The following is a 16,663-nucleotide window of genomic DNA, read 5'->3' as shown; positions in this document are numbered from 1 at the left end:
GGGGACACACGTATGCCTGTGGCCAATTCATGTTGATGTATGACAAAAGCCATCACAATACTGTAAAATAATTATTCTCCAATTAAATTAATTTTTTTTTAGCAAAAGAAAAACAAAGGGCCAGAGTGAGCCATTAATAGACATTGAGAAAAGAGAAAACTCGGTTGGATGGCATCACTGAGTCACTGGACATGAGTTTGAGCAAACTCTGGGAGATGGTGAAGGACAGGGAAGCCTGGCATGCTGCAGCCCATGGGGTCGCAGAGTTGGACACGACTTAGGGACTGAACAACAACAATTGCAGTTTACCTGCTCTCAACTGATACCTTTAAATTTTTAAAGCTGTATACTATCAGACTCAGCTTAAATTGTATCTTCAGTCATTCCCTAAATAGAATTGTAAGTAAATAGAGACTGTAAATTCAGCATCGGACTTTCAGTGTGGAAGAGTGCAGAAACTAGGTTAATAGAAACCATATTATGAAGAAATTCACTGAACACTGTTGAATAAGGGACTAATTAATATATTCTAGGCACTGAGATGTATTAAGAGTAAATGATAGGGGTCTGAGATAGATTATGTTGTATTACCTAGATGAGGCAACATAATTCACGCAAATACTTGCTATTGATCTAATCACTAGGTCACAGATATATGGTCTGGACTAGACTATCCCAGTCCTGCGTCTCTGCTTCGAGTTGGTCACTGAGACTATGGAGGACATTCGAATCTGTAGTAGCACAGCTGGGCTGTGTGTGTTAGTCGCTCAGTTGTGTCTGACTCTTTGTGACCCCATGGACTGTAGCCCACCAGGCTCCTCTGTCCATGGAATTTTGCAGGCAAGAATACTGGAGTGGGTGGCCATTCCCTTCTCCAGCGGATCTGACCAACCCAGGGATCGAATCCGGGTCTCCTACATTGCAGGCGGATTCTTTACCGTCTGAGCCACCAGAGAAACTGCTTTGGGGTTATCCTGATGCCCAGAACTCCACAGTGCTATACCCCTATTAAATGTCCAGACTGAGCCTGGCCTCTACCAGAATTTTGTGCGTGAATCAGAATTTGCCTAGTAGACCAGGGATATACCTTATTCATCTGAGGATAGCTGCTGATATCTTTTTCTGTAGTTTCTTCGTACATGTGGCTATTATCTCCTTTGTTCTGTATGTTCTAGGAATTATAGACTGAAGGCTTTTCATTCTTGTACCAGAACCAATTAAAATTTAAAAGTTAACTTCAGTTTTAAGTGTTAAAAAGTAGTTTGAAGGAAGTTGGAGGATTCTCTAGCAAGGTAGTTGGGGAATACGATTGCTAGAATTGAGGATAGAAATTTACCTAGGATTTGTAGATGACATCTATAAATATTTCCAGTTTTGATATCACTAGATACCAGTATAAGCATAGAGAAATTACAATTTTTTTCCTTGTTTCCTGTGTAGATTTTTAAAACCTATTTGTCCTTTTTTCTTCTTCCCTTCCTTGTTTATAGGTGCTACTTTTACTGACTGGTTTACTTCTTATGTCAACAGTGTTGTATCAGGTGGCTTCCCTATCATCAGAGACCAAATTTTCAGGTATTTCACTCAGACCTTTTTGGTTTGGAATGATTATAAATCAGAAAAACACATTAAGTTACACATCATGAGATGAAGTTTCCCAGGAATGTTAATAACAGAACCTCTCACCTTGAATCTTATTGTTTTATTCTCATTTTAAAGCCAAAACATCCAAACAGTTGAATGACCAGTATTTTTTTCATCTTCAAGAATCAAGAGAAAAATTGATTTTGCTTTAGGAGCTATGGTTTTATAGTAGTTATATAATTGGGGGGTGGGGTGGGCAGGGGAGCTATTACCAAGTAATGAATATATTGTGACTAGCAAGGCAGTAACTGTTTACTCCTGGAAAATGTTATGTATTATCTCTGAAACATTCACGTATTATAGATGGTATTAGAGGTAATCTTGGTTCACAGTGGGCTGGTTGGCAGAAATGATAGATTAATTATACATTAGAGGCCTCTAGAATAACATACTAACACACTTTTATTGTCAGAGTCACCATTTAAAGGGCATAGCTGGGTTTTCAGATGTTCCAAGTTTCCTTAGCTCTGAAAACTGAAATAAGCTGTTTTTAGTTTCCAGGTTAGTTACTAATCCATTATTTGACCCACTGATCATTGAACCTTGACTGCTGTCATTATTGATGCAGAGTCTTCAAAATTTTCTAATTTGTTTTGTTTTTTAAGTTTAATAAGGTCCCAAATATGATTAAAATTTTTTATCCTAAGGTAAAATATAAACTATTTTGCACTGTATCTTTAAAACTTATATCTTGCAGAATTGAGGTTTGTTGATTTAACAATGTTTAATTTTTTAAAATTACCTAGATATGTTCATGACCCAGAGTGTGTAGCAACGACTGGGGATATTACAGTTTCAGTCTCCACATCATTTCTGCCAGAACTTAGCTCTGTACATCCACCCCATTATTTCTTCACATACCGAATCAGGTGAGAATTTTAAATGGGGGTGTTTTTTTAAATTGTGGGATATAGCTCATGGATGTGTTATTATCTCCCTATTTGATATGATATAAAAAACACATTTTGAAAAGCAGCTTCTTGCTAAAGTGTGGGGGTAAGTGGATAGCAAAAAAATTTTCTACAATGTAGTGTTTATAAAGTACCTTGAGTTTATATCAGCCTAACTTTAAGTTGTTTCTCCAGTATAAGTATTATGCCCGGTACTTTGAGAGGTGGACTGCTAAGTTGGAATCATCATGAAAGTTCAGTATTAGAGTAAGGATGCATTCTAAAACTATGAATAACTTCCCTGGTCGTCCAGTGATTAAGACTCTGTGCTCTCAATGCAGTGGGTACAGGTTTGATCCCTGGTCAGGGAACTAAGATCCCACATGCTGCACAGTGTGGCCAAAAAAAAAGCTATGAAATTGCTCAAGATAAAACTATGCATTTAAGTTTTAACTTGTTTGTGTATATTTAGTTAAAAGTGTAATAAGTATTATTTGAATACAGCCTCTATAATTAGACATAGTGCTGAGCAAGCCCTGGATTTGGTTGAATAAAAAGCATATTAAATTAAATTCACTTTAATTAGTACTCTGTACTATGAGGTAAAGATAACATTTATCTTAAGATATTAAGATGTATTTTTAGATGTATTTTAAAATACTTTATGATGTATAGATTTTTACAATGCCTATATATACACATATGTATACATACTGGAAATAATGGTAAAGTATACTTAACCAGGAAGCATTCTAGGATTTTGGTATTGTATCCAGCTTTGATGTCTAGTTACATATATTCAGATGAATTTGTTTTAATTTACATCCTGCCTAGGATTGAGATATGCTTAAAATAATAACACCTGTACATGCTTATAGGGTATTCTAAATGAAAATGAGTCAGCAGATTCTCAGAAAAAGGAGGGAAATAATAGTATTGGAAAACAGAGTCAAGGGACGATCTTGGTAACTGAACAGTAGATGCCCGAAATAGTGACATTTTGCTCTGAGCTTTCTAGAAGCTAATGGAGAAAAGGGAAATGGGCTGCATAGCCTTGTAGTGAAAAAAAGACTCCCATGTTTTTAACAGCAGTTTTTCGTAGCACTGTACTCTAGAATGTGTTTCCCACCTTGGTCATTTAAACATAAGATTGTTGGCACCACTGTGTCTGTAAGTTTTTGTGTTGCCCTTTCTGTTGTTAATCCTAACTGACAGTCAGGTGTATAAACGGAATGAAACAGGCGTGTAAACTGAATGAAAGCATTTCTGTGGGTGGAGTCCAGCCAGTATCTTTGAGAGCTTACGGGAATAGATGATTTACACAGACTTTGGGTTGGGTTTCTTAATTTACTTTGGAAATCCCTTTCACCATCTTAGCTCAAATACTATAGCTCTTAAACAGAAGAAACCAATGTGTCTCTACCACCCCTTTTTCTCCAGGATTGAAATGTCAAAAGATGCCCTTCCTGAAAAGGCTTGTCAGTTAGACAGTCGTTACTGGAGAATAACAAATGCTAAAGGTGATGTGGAAGAAGTTCAGGGACCTGGAGTAGTTGGTATGTAACCCAAGACTTGAGTTTAAACATCAGTTGCTTCTGAGACATTTTGGAGAGTATATGTGTGATACATATACTTGCTTGGTAAATACATGATGTACTAGTGGATAAGATGGCATCTTCTTAATAGCTGTGTTTCAGTGTGAAAGATACCATAGATTCTGGATTCTTCTCCTAACTGTAATACAATGAGTATAATGTATAAAGGTCATTATTTTATCAGTTTAGTACCTTAAACATGACCTTTTCTAAAAGGATAGCAAAGTCAATTATTTAGGGGTTGAATTTCCATTCTGTGCATCACATGGGTTTCTTGCTTTCCCTTCTTAACTTCTTATTTGTTTTAGCTGGAAAATTATTCATTGTCATATTCTATAGGGTTACAAGGTATAGGACAGAAAAAGAAAATAAATTTCATACTGGTCATCTTTTTGAATTTGAGGGGAAATGTTAAAATTAATAGCACAGATTTTATTGTCAATCATCTCTAGCCTCTGATTACAACTGACATTTGGCTTTTTAAAAAATTATGAGTATCATAAGTTTCTGAGCCCTCAGATTCTTCAGTCTTTTGTTGTACTTTAGGAAAATATTATTACTTAAGCAATGCAGTTCAGTTACTGGTCCTAAGCATATGTAGGATTCAGTTTAAATTTGTTTTAATTAATTGCCACAAGTAGAGTCACAGTCTACATCTCTTTTTAAGAAATTATTAAGGATTAAGGGTCTAGTGCTAAAGAACTTTATTAAAGTTGTAATTCTTTTTCAGTCATTTTGTCTGTTGGGTTAAGACCTTTCTTCCTTGTGACTGCAGTCTGGGCTAAATGCTGAAGACACATCTTCAGAGTTTTATGTTTTAGTCTCTTGCTACGTTTGAACATTTAAATTATCCTTATCTCTGTTTGAATTAGAGTCTGTGATAGTTTTTATTACCCATGTCTTAAAGAGTGTGTCTTCAATGACTCTCCTTTTTTGGTTTTTATTCTGATACTAGATATCATTACCCACCCCCCACCCCCGCCCCATGCATATACACTGTAAGGAATTCAGAGAGTACGAAAAAATGTCAAAATCCTCATAATCCCATCAGTGTTACCATTTTGTTACATTTCCTTTAAAAAGTGTTTCTAATTATGCATTTACTTTAGTACAATTTAAAGAGGACATGTTTTATTTGCTATAATGAAGAATTAAATTTTATACTTTGATTTATTTTTGCTATTTTCTCTGCAGGTGAATTTCCAATCATCAGCCCAGGCCGGGTATATGAATATACAAGTTGTACCACATTCTCTACAACATCAGGCTATATGGAAGGATATTATACCTTCCATTTTCTTTACTTTAAAGACAAGATCTTTAATGTCGCCATTCCCCGATTCCATATGGCATGTCCGACATTCAGGGTGTCTATAGCTCGATTGGTAGGTTAAAATTTCCTCTGGTGCTGATTTACATGACTTTGTAGAATGAACTCCACAGAAGGTCTTACAAATAGTTTGTAAATGGTATTTCAGAGAACCCTAGCGATTTTGAGGGAGATATCTTTGAGGGACTGGGGGGATATGTGAATACATTGGGTGGGAGTGGACAGTAAGTAAACTAGGCTCCATATTCTTTAATCAGAGTAACTCTGTTATCTTTTTGTTGTTTTTGTTTGCTTTAAAGAAACTATTTTTAGAGCAGTTTCAGATTCATAGCAAAATTGAGCAGAAGGTACAGAGATTTCCTATGCTTCCGCATATGCATAGACACGCCCATTATCAATATCTTCTGCCAGAGTGGTACCTTTGTTACAACTGACGAACCTACCTTGACACACCATGATCACCCAAAGTCCATAGTTTACATGAGGGTTCATTCACTCTTGGTGTTGCATATTCTGTGAGTTTGAACGAATGACCTGTATCCTCCATATAAAGTAGTTATTGGTTTTAAAGCTTCAATGTCTTTTCCAGTTTCCAAAAACAGTTTTGTTGCCTAATGAGAATCACTACACTGGACCAGTTATAGTTGCCTTTATTTCATGAAGAGTAGGGAAACAATTTCTTACTATGTTTTTGCTAAAATTCCCAATTTAAAAAAATAATACAAATATCCTATAAAATCATTACAAATAAGATTTAATGGGTAGACTTGTACTTTTAGTAGTCTCTCTTTGGGATAATTTCCTAACTCAACTAGTCCTGTTTTTAAAATCTCATTTCTAGGGTTATGACAGGTATAGCAGTAACCCCAGTCTTACCAGCTATAAAATGATTAAAGAAATTTATCATGCTCCAGTAATACAATAGGAATACCATATGAATTGCATATCCAGAATGTAATCAAATCATAGATGTCAGGTATTAAAAAAAAACCTCTCTAGCTCCTGGATGACCCTGATGTATGGGTCCAAAATAAGTCTGGGAAGATAGACATGATGTTAACATGACTTAGATACATTCCCAACTCCAGTCTGGAAAGAAAAGGATGATGAGACTCCGCCACTAATATTTGTAGTATTTCTGGTGAAAAGAATCTATAGTCTTAGCTTTAGAAGTGAAGTTTAGCTTCCCTCCCAGTGTGTATTTCCAACACTGTGAATTTGCTACTTCCTATAACAGTCTTCCGTTTTTGAGTAGCTCCATCTCTGTATGAGATTGATATCATCCTTAAATGTTTGATACAGTTTATCAGTGAAGTCATCTAGGGCGAGAGTGCTCTTTGTGGGAACATTTTGAAATATGAATTTTATTTCTTTAATCATATTTTCTGTTCCTTATTTCACTTTTGGTAATTTGTGTCTTTCAAGGACTTTGTCCATTTGGTCTAAATACTGAATTATTTCTATAAAGTTATTTGCAATATTCCCTTGATACCCTAAAGAGCTACAGTTATACATCGTGTTTTGTTCTTGGTATTGGTAGTTTGCATCTTCTCTTTTGTTCATCACCTTAGCTAGGGGGTTATCACTTTTATTGATCATTTAAAGGAACAGTTTTTGGTTTCACTGTTTTTCTCTATTTGCTCATTTTCTATTTCATTGATTTTTGGAGTTATCTTTCTTTCTTTCCCACTTTAGGGTTTAATTTGCTTTTTTTTTTTTAATTTCTCAAAGTAGAAGTTTAGATGATTGATTTTAGACGTTCTAAGCACTGTTTTAGCTGCATTTCACAAATTTTGATGTGTTTTTTTATTAACATTTAATTCAGAATATTTTCAGATTTCCTTTGTAATTTAATTTTGATCTCTGTATTTTTCTAGAAATGTATTGATTTCCAAACATTTGGAGCTTTTTAGTTACCTTTTGGTTATTGATTTCTAGTTTTGTTATGGTTAGAAAACTTGCTGTGTATAATTTCAATTTTTTAAAATGTTTTGTGGCCTAGCATTATGATCTGTCTTGGTAAATGATCCTTGTGTATTTGAAAAGAATGTGTATTCTGATATTTGGGAAATATTATTCTATAAATGGCAAGACAAATTGATTGTTTTTCAAGTCTTCTTTATATTTACTGATCTTTTGTGTATGTGTTTGTCCTCTGAGAGATGATTATTGTAATCTCCAACTGTAATTACAGTTTTGTCTTTTTTTAATTCTGAATTTTTATTCTTTTAAATTTGTTTCATGTATTTTAATTATATGCAAATATGTGTAGGATTGTTATGTGTTTTTAATGAAGTGCTTTTTTTATTGTTATAAAACCTCTATCTGTGACAATATTCCTTGCCCTAAAGTTGCTATATATTCCTGACCTAAAGTGTAAAGAGTGTTGACGTTTGTTTGTGCAGGCAGCTTGCGCAGTTAAGTTACTATTGAGTCAGTTGATCCTGTCGAGGCTTGTTTTTTGTGTTTGTTAGGGTGGGGATAGAGTAGTCTTTACTTAAGTACAGTAGTTCTCAGACTTTCCAGTCTCATGATCCCCCTAAGCTCTTACAAGTTATTGAGGACTCCAAAGAACTCTTGCTTACCTGGGTTATACAACATTTATCATGTTAGAAATTAAAACTGAGAAATTTTATAATATTTACTTACTCCTTTTTTAAAGTTTAAAATTTTTTAATTTATAATTTCCAATTACAGTAATAAACTCATAACATGTTCAACCTTCTCTTAACTATGTTCTTACTTATTTAGAGTTTTAGTTTCCTCCCAACCACAAAGAAACATGTAAAATCTTGATCTCCCTTGTGGAAAATGTTTTCTCTTTCTCCAGGATGAGAACTCAATAAAATTAAAAGAATTCTGCACTTATTTCTAATCAACATGAAAGAGGCAGTGGGGATTGTGTTTCTATCGTGTTGTATTTGTATTGTACTTTTCCTATTTAAAAATTAGTTTTCTTGATATAGAAGTTGAGTTGTCCTCATTTGTCCCCTAACCATGTATTATCATTCTTAATACTGCTTTTTGTTCTATACTTTGAATGCTGCTTTAAAGATTTTTTTGGTTGGTCTTAAGTCTTTTCTTGGTCTAGGTAGTTTGCTTTTGGACACTTTAGACGCCTCTAAAGACATTCTTGTCTGTGTGTTCCCTTTTCCATCTACTGTTTTTGTATATACACTTTTGTCTGAGATTATCAGCAATCTTCTTCTTTAGCTACATTATTTTTTTTTAAAGAGTTTTTCTGTTCTTTTCTTAAGATAGTTAATAATCATACTACCTGGATTTAATGTTTCAGAATTTCCTAAGTTTTAATCTTCTCCCCCTTTTGGAGCTTCTGCTGAATTTTAAAGTCTTTATTTCCCAGAATAAGAAAAATCAAAAGATAAAAGTAATGAAATATGTTATATTTATGTATATTTTCTCTGTTGTTGTTAGTGTTACAATAAATCCTGAGTGACAATTACTTTGACAAATTCTGAAGGACATTTCCTTTCTCCCACATTCATTACCTTGCTTGCTCAACAGATATTTATTGAGTACCTACTAGGTGCTGGGGAAAATCCAGTGACCAACACAATGAAAATCTCTGCCTTCAGGGGTGTAATGTACAGCATGGTGATTATGGTTAATAATACTGTATTGCATATTTTGAAAGTTGCTAAGAGAGTAAATTTTAGAAGTTCTCATCACACGAAAAAAGCTCTGTAACTATGTATGGTGATGGATGTTAACTAGATTTATTGTGGTGATCACTTTGTAATGTATACAGATACTGAATCATTATGTTGTACATCTGAAACTAATATAATGTTGTTTGTCAATTATGCTTCAATAAAAATAAAAAATAAAAGAGAAGAAAGATGAGGAGATTGAAAAGAAATCTCTGGCTTGGAATTTACATTGTAGTTGGAAGAGACAAAGTGTAGTAAATATACATTCTTCACTTATGTCAATAAGTAGTCATAGTGCGCTGGAGAAAAAGCAGAGTAAGGATGCTAAGAAGTGTACTGTTGGGTGGTTCTGCTACAAAGATGTGTGATGGAAGGCCTTGGTGACATTTGAGTTCATGCTTAAAAGAAGTAGAGGGAAATGGGTGGATGTGTAGCCTAAGGGTGTTCCAAGCAGAACAGCAAGTACAGAGGTGCTGAAAGCACTCATGTGCTTGGTGTGTCTGAAGACGTGCACGGAGGCCAGTGTGGCTGGAGGACAGTGGATAGGGGAGAGTGGTTGGAGACGCCACATGGGGCTGTGGGGTGCTGCATTTGCCATGCCATAAAGGCCATGGGGGAAGGACTTTTGCTGCCATCCCAGCCCAGGTTTCCCAGTACTTCCCACAGTAACAGCTAGGTCCTCCTTGCTGTTCAAAATTCTGTCCAATTATAGTAGCTCCTCTCTTGAGTCTTCAAAAACGTATGAGACAGAAAACCAACAGCAGAGTAAGTCAAGACTCGACTAGAGACGTTGCTTAAAAGGAATGGAAGTGTCCAAGAGACGTTCAGATACTGGGTGTTCAACATCACTGCTGCCTTATTCTGCTAGTCTTCAACAAGTTAATTTAAAAGTAGAGGCTACTGAAGGTGGTTGTCTTACTAGACCTCTTGTTGACAGTACATAAAAGTTACCAGCAGAGGTCGTAACTTAGTTATATTTTTATATCCTTGTTTCTGTAAGCATGCAGGTTAATAAAGAATTGTTCCACAGTACATTAATAAATTCAGTAAAATTTTATCTTGGGTTGTTAGAAGTGGTCTGTTTGCTACCTTCTGTGAATTACCAACCACCATGTAAAAAATAACTTGATGAAGTATATTTACTGTGAAAACCACATTGAGCATTAACTTGTCATAGCATATATACTCTAGAATCTTAACGTTAGCATGTGCATCATGAACATGTATAAAAGTCTGTAAGATTCTATAAAAAGGTATAAAATTCAATGAGAAGTCTATAGAAATTCATACTTGGCATGCCCAGTTGTTTAGATTCTAGGTAAATGAGAATTTGTATTAAAAAAAAAAAACTGATGGAAGTTTTTATCAAAAGATTGTCTTTTCTTTCAAGGAAATGGGTCCTGATGAATATGAAGAAATGGAAGAGGAAGAAGAGGAGGAAGAGGAGGACGACGATGACGATTCGGCAGACATGGATGAATCTGATGATGATGAGGAAGAGAGACAGAGGAGAGTCTTCGATGTTCCCATTCGAAGACGCCGCTGCTCTCGCCTGTTTTAGCAAGCCTCTGCTGATGGAAGCCCTGGGATGAATCTAGCCTTTTAAATAGGTGTCTCAATAATGTCAATAACTAAACTGTTCTCAGCTTATATTAATAGCAGGAAGACTAGCATGAAATACTGTGCCAGGCCCTGGGTTCCGTGAGATGCTACTTTAGGAATTGGATTGTTTGGGTTTGCTTTGTGTTTTTGAGGTAGAGGAAGGAATGGGAATCTTTTTTTTTCTCTTCTAGGAGTTAATGGGAGAATAGTTATCTAGCTAAGCAACAGACATTTCTTTATTTAAAAATATTTTATACTTATAAAAATATGGAAATGGAAGGGAATTGGTTTGAAAGGGGATTTAAAATGAATCAGAAATACCTACACAAGGATAGAGAGAAACTATGTGACTGAATGGTTCTGTGAAAAGACTTATAAGTTATTTGGAAATGAACAGAATTTGTAATTAGGCTAATCCATTTAGTGATTCCTATATATTTTGTACGAACAGGGAACTAACTGACTAAATAGCTTGACTGCCAGTTGTTTGTCCTTTCTTAGACAATCTATCCTTGAATTTAGAGTTTTCATCACGACCTTGAATTTAAAGCTATTGGTATGGCCTTGACCATAAATCTAGTCTTCAGCTCTATCAACTTTGGATTTAATTTAAGGTTTTCAACACTATGACCTTTACCACACTGTTCACAGATGCTTCATGTTTGAAATGTAGTGTGTAAAAGTATGTATTGTTTATTAACAAGGTTCTTCACAGTGTCTCATGTAGTCTAAGTTTGTAAATACTGCTTCTGTTTTGTTACTTGACTGTCTTAACTTTGTGATAAGTAACATGAATTTTATCTTAAGATGAAGTATGTTTTCCTGAAACATAAGAGATTTTTTTTTTTTTGTAATTATATATAATTGAGAGTTTGGAAATGAAATCCTCCGAATGTCAAAACCTCACATTTTGAAAACAAATTTTGGTTCCAATCCTGTATTTTGTGTAATTGACTATTTCCCATAAATATATATATTAATAAGCCTTTGCTCTTAAAATGAAGATAAAATCAAACCTCTTTGGCTTATTGTCAGAGGCCCATTCAAAGTCATTTTCTGGCTCTAACTAAACTCTTGTCATGTAATCTACCCCAGAAACAGTCTTTTGTCTTTCCCCCAGAAACAGTTCTTTTGTAGGGAAAACTGTAGAAAGAGGGAAGTATATAGAGGATTAAGAAGTTGCCATCAAGAAACTTAAAGGCAAACTTAGCCTTTCATATCGGCTAACATGAAACATGTCAGAATGTTCTGAAGTGGAGTAAATAGTTTTTCCTGCCCCCCCTTTTTCTTCAATAGAGTGTTATCAGGGTGCCAAATCCTTCTATTATGCCTATCCTTAAAAAAAACACAACCCATTGTTTTTTTTAAAAATAAACTTTCCCAATAGAGTAGTAACTAAAAGTAGTTAATGTTGGAAGTTAAAGCTGGTTCCAGGATCCCTCACCATTCTTTGCATCTTTCACTTTTCAGAATTGGCCTCTCCTTTCTCTCAGTTCCCAGAGAACTCATGATGCCCCACGTCTCCCTGTCACCCCATCCAACCCTTGTTCCTCGGAATGCTTCAGGCTCACTTATCCTTGGTTAGAATTCACATTCTTTTAGTATGTTGCCTGAGTTCTTCCTATGTTGTGATTAATTAGTTGATAACCTCAACTTCTATTTCATTGGCAGAATATGTATTCACACACAAAAAGGGATCTAACAGTTGGTCTGACTGGACTTTCGGTGTAGTGAACCCCATTTCTGGCTCTGAGGTCCCTTCAGAACATCACTTATTTATCTGAAGCTTGATGTATCAGAATGAGGCAGATAGGTAAACAGTAACCAAACAGCTCAGAGTTTTTTCCTTTTGTGAAAAGTCAGAGGTAACTAGCTGATGCCTGATAAGGTGGCCCAATCTTTTCAACATTCCAGATTGCTTCCATCTTCCTGTTCTGCCATTTGTAGCAGACTTTAAGATCACTCATAGCCTCAGTGTAGCAACTGCAGTCATACTGTATTCCAGGAAGGATGATGAGAAAAGGGGGAAATTAAATGGAAAGTAAAAAGTTAAACAAGCCTGGAGAAGTAAACCAGCCAGGTCTCTCAACAGGAAGGTAAGTAGAGATGGGGCAAGAGATGCAGGTGTTAACATGGGCAGCATGGAACCCTAGTAAGAAATTGTAATGGCCCAAGTAAGACATTCTAAATCTAGATGTACAAGCTGGCTTTAGAAAAGGCAGAGGAACCAGAGATCAAGTTGCCAAGCATCCTTTGGATCGTAGAAAAAGCAAGAGAATTCCAGGAAAACATCTGCTTCATTGACTACGCTAAAGCCTTGGACTGTGTGGATCACAACAAACTGGAAAATTCTTCAAGAGATGGGAATACCAGACCACCTGACCTGCCTCCTATGAAATTTATATGCAGGTCAAGAAGCAACGGTTAGAACTGACATGGAACAACAAACTGGTTCCAAATTGGGAAAGGAGTATGACAAGGCTGTATATTATCACCCTGTTTATTTAACTGATATGCAGAGGACATCATATGAAATGCCAGGCTGGATGAAGCACAAGCTGGAATCAAGATTGCCGGGAGAAATATCAATAACCTCATTTGTAGATGACACTACCCTATGGCAGAAAGCAAAGAAGACCTAAAGAGCCTTTTGATGAAGGTCAAAGAAGAGAGTGAAAAAGCTGGCTTAAAACTCAACATTGAAAAAACTAATCATGGCATCCGGTCCCGTCACTTCATGGCAAATAGAAGGGGAAACAATGGAAACAGTGACAGACTTTTATTTTCTTGGGCTCCAAAATCACTGTGGACAGTGACTGCAGCTATGAAATTAAAAGGTGCTTGCTCCTTGGAAGAAAAGCTATGACCAACCTAGACAACATATTAAAAAGCAGAGAAATTACTTTGCTGGAGAAGACTCCTGAGTGTCCCTTGGACAGCAAGGAGATCAAACCAACCAATCTTAAAGGAAATCAACCCTGAATATTCATTGGAAGGACTGATACTACTTTGACCACCTGATGCAAAGAGCAGACCTATTGGAAAAGACTCTGATGCTGGGAAAGATTGAAGGCAGGAGGAGAAGGGAATGACAGAGGATGAGACGGCTGGATGGCATCACTGACTCAATGGGCATGAGTTTGAGCAAACTCTGGGAGATGGTTAAGGACAGGGAAGCCTGACATGCTGTAGTCCATGGAGTCACAAAGAGTCAGACACAACAACTGAACAGAATAAGATATTCTATAGGCTTGAGTCAGGGCGGCAGCAGTGGGAGTGGAGTGGAGAGAGGATGAAATTGAAGGATCTAGATGGTAAAATAGGCAGGAGTTGGTGACTGCACGTGTGGGAGCAGAAGAAACTGAAGTTGTTTCCAGGTATAGGACTTAATGGAAAAAAAAATTACAGGAAAAGCAGTGGAACATTGGAGAGGAGTTAAGATTTGAACACATTTTGGGTTCAGATGTCTGTGGGACATATAGATGGAGATGTCCAGTAATTAGATATGAAGATTCAAGGAGTGATAGAGAAAAAAGATTTGCAAGTTGACTTGTAAACATATATAGTCAGCCCTCGGTATCTGCAAGAGATTGGTTACAGAACCTCCACAGATACCAAAATCAGTGGATGCTCAGTTCAGTTCAGTCGCTCAGTCGTGTCCGACTCTATGCGACCCAAAGAATCACAGCACGCCAGGCCTCCCTGTCCATCACCAACTCCCGGAGTTCACTCAGACTTATGGCCATCAAGTCAGTGATGCCATCCAGCCATCTCATCCTCTGTCGTCCCCTTCTCCTCCTGCCTCCAATCTGCTTTACCATCTGAGCCACCAGGTAAATCTCCCCAGCATCAGGGTGTTTTCCAATGAGTCAGCTCTTCGCATGAGGTGGCCAAAGTACTGGAATTTCAGCTTTAGCATCATTCCTTCCAAAAATCTCAGGGTTGATCTTCAGAATGGATTGGTTGGATCTCCTTGCAGTCCAAGGGACTCTCAAGAATCCTCTCCAACAGCACAGTTCAAAAGCATCAATCCTTCGGCACTCAGCTTTCTTCACAGTCCAACTCTCATATCCATACATGACCACAGGAAAAACCATAGCCTTGACTAGTTTGTTGGCAAAGTAATGTCTCTGCTTTTCAATATGCTATCTAGGTTGGTCATAACTTTTCTTCCAAGGAGTAAGCGTCTTTTAATTTCATGGCTGCAATCACCATCTGCAGTGATTTTGGAGCCCCCCAAAATAAAGTCTGACACTGTTTACATTGTTTCCCCTTCCCCATCTATTTTCCATGAAGTGATGGGTCGGATGCCATGATCTTAGTTTTCTGAATGTTGAGCTTTAAGCCAACTTTTTCACTCTCCACTTTCACTTTCATCAAGAGGCTTTTTAGTTCCTCTTCACTTTCTGCCATAAGGGTGGTGTCATCTGCATATCTGAGGTTCTTGATATTTCTCCTGGCAATCTTGATTCCGGCTTGTGCTTCTTCCAGCCCAGTGTTTCTCACAATGTACTCTACATATAGTGGATGCTCAAGTCCCTTATAAAAAGTGAAAGTGAAGTCGCTCAGTTTTATCCAACTCTTCGACCCCATCCTTAGCCTACCAGGGTCCTCTGTCCATGGGATTTTCCAGGCAAGAGTACTGGAGTGGGTTGCCATTTCCTCTCCCTTCCAAAAAATGATGTATTTATAATACAGTCATCCCTTGACAACTGCAGTTTTGGTAGCTGAATCCACTGATGCCAAACCTATGGATATGCAGGGCTAATTGTATTCTCAAGTTAAAACAAAGAGGGTGCACTATAGTCTCCCCGGGAAAACATACAGCCATGGTTCTTAGGCCAACACTGGCTACACCACATTATGAGCAGGTAATGGAAGAGAGCTTATAGGATGCACAGAAAATGCATGTGAAAGAGCTCTGTAAACAATCAGGAAACACACATATTAGCTGATTTAAGCACACTGTAATATCAGGGCTTCCCTGATAGCTAAGTCGGTAAAGAATCTGCCTGCAGTGCAGAAAACCCAGGTTTGATCCCTGGGTCAGGAAGATACCCTGGAGAAGGAAATGGCAACCCACTCCAGTGTTCTTGCCTGGAGAATCCCATGGACAGAGGAACCTAGTGGGGTCGCAGTCCATGGGGTCACAAGAGTCAGACACGACTTAGCGGCTACACCACCACCACCACCACGACTGTGATATTAAAGCAAATCCTGATTTGAGACTCCAGTTTGTATAGAGAAAAACCAAGATTAAGGCACCACCATATGAAATTCATTCCATGACACCCCAAAGCCATCAGAGGATCATGGTAGAAGGTACATGTCATGATGAGTTATACAATTTCCCCTCCTTGAACTTCATCTCAGCAGAGGTCAATCTCTTGGAAAAAGAATGTACCTCTGGCCTGCTTTCCCAGCTCTCCTTTGCAGGGCTCTCATTAAGGCAGTTCCGGAGCGGATGCTGACAAAGTGATAAGTGAAAACTTCAGATTATTATCTTCACATAAAAGTAACATTCTAAATGGTGATACTGGCCCCAGACTGGCTAATATACGCTTTTAAGATCACAAAAGGGAATACCTCTGCAAGCCAGTGGTTAGGACTCCATGCTCTCACTGCCAGGAGTCCAGTTCCATCTCTTGTCGCGTAACTAAGATTCCACAAGCTGCGTGGTGGACCACGCCCTGCGCAGCTCCACCCCCAACCCCCCACCCCCGCCCCCGCAAAAAAAAATCCACAAAAATTTCATCTCGCTTCCAAACAAGACACAAGGCACCAGATGTGGCTACAGCTGAAGGGTCTTTGTGGGTTACCAGAGCCCGAGAGCCGAGAGAAGCCTGGCCAATGGGAGTTTGGCATGGGCACGCAAACATTTTGAAAAACATTTTTATATTTTTTTGTAAACAAAAGAAAATTCCTAAGTCC

General features: G+C 37.3%; 1 protein-coding gene across 1 annotated transcript in view; it reads left to right on the top strand.

Annotated features, from left to right (window-relative positions):
- The window catches only part of FBXO3 (F-box protein 3), a 33,553-nt gene extending 21,881 nt beyond the window's left edge, over positions 1 to 11,672 (top strand). Inside the window, exons 7-11 of the mRNA XM_069553630.1 lie at positions 1,491 to 1,575; positions 2,391 to 2,513; positions 3,975 to 4,090; positions 5,324 to 5,514; positions 10,521 to 11,672. Of these exons, the coding sequence (XP_069409731.1) occupies positions 1,491 to 1,575; positions 2,391 to 2,513; positions 3,975 to 4,090; positions 5,324 to 5,514; positions 10,521 to 10,691 (686 nt within the window). The 3' untranslated portion in view covers positions 10,692 to 11,672. The remainder of the gene's footprint in view (positions 1 to 1,490; positions 1,576 to 2,390; positions 2,514 to 3,974; positions 4,091 to 5,323; positions 5,515 to 10,520) is intronic.
- The last annotated feature ends 4,991 nt before the right edge of the window (positions 11,673 to 16,663 follow it).

Source organism: Ovis canadensis, chromosome 15, assembly GCF_042477335.2.
Source record: "Ovis canadensis isolate MfBH-ARS-UI-01 breed Bighorn chromosome 15, ARS-UI_OviCan_v2, whole genome shotgun sequence".
NCBI lineage: Eukaryota > Metazoa > Chordata > Mammalia > Artiodactyla > Bovidae > Ovis > Ovis canadensis.
The sequence above is the reverse complement of the archived record's forward strand: the minus strand, read 5'-3'. Positions and strand labels throughout refer to the sequence as shown.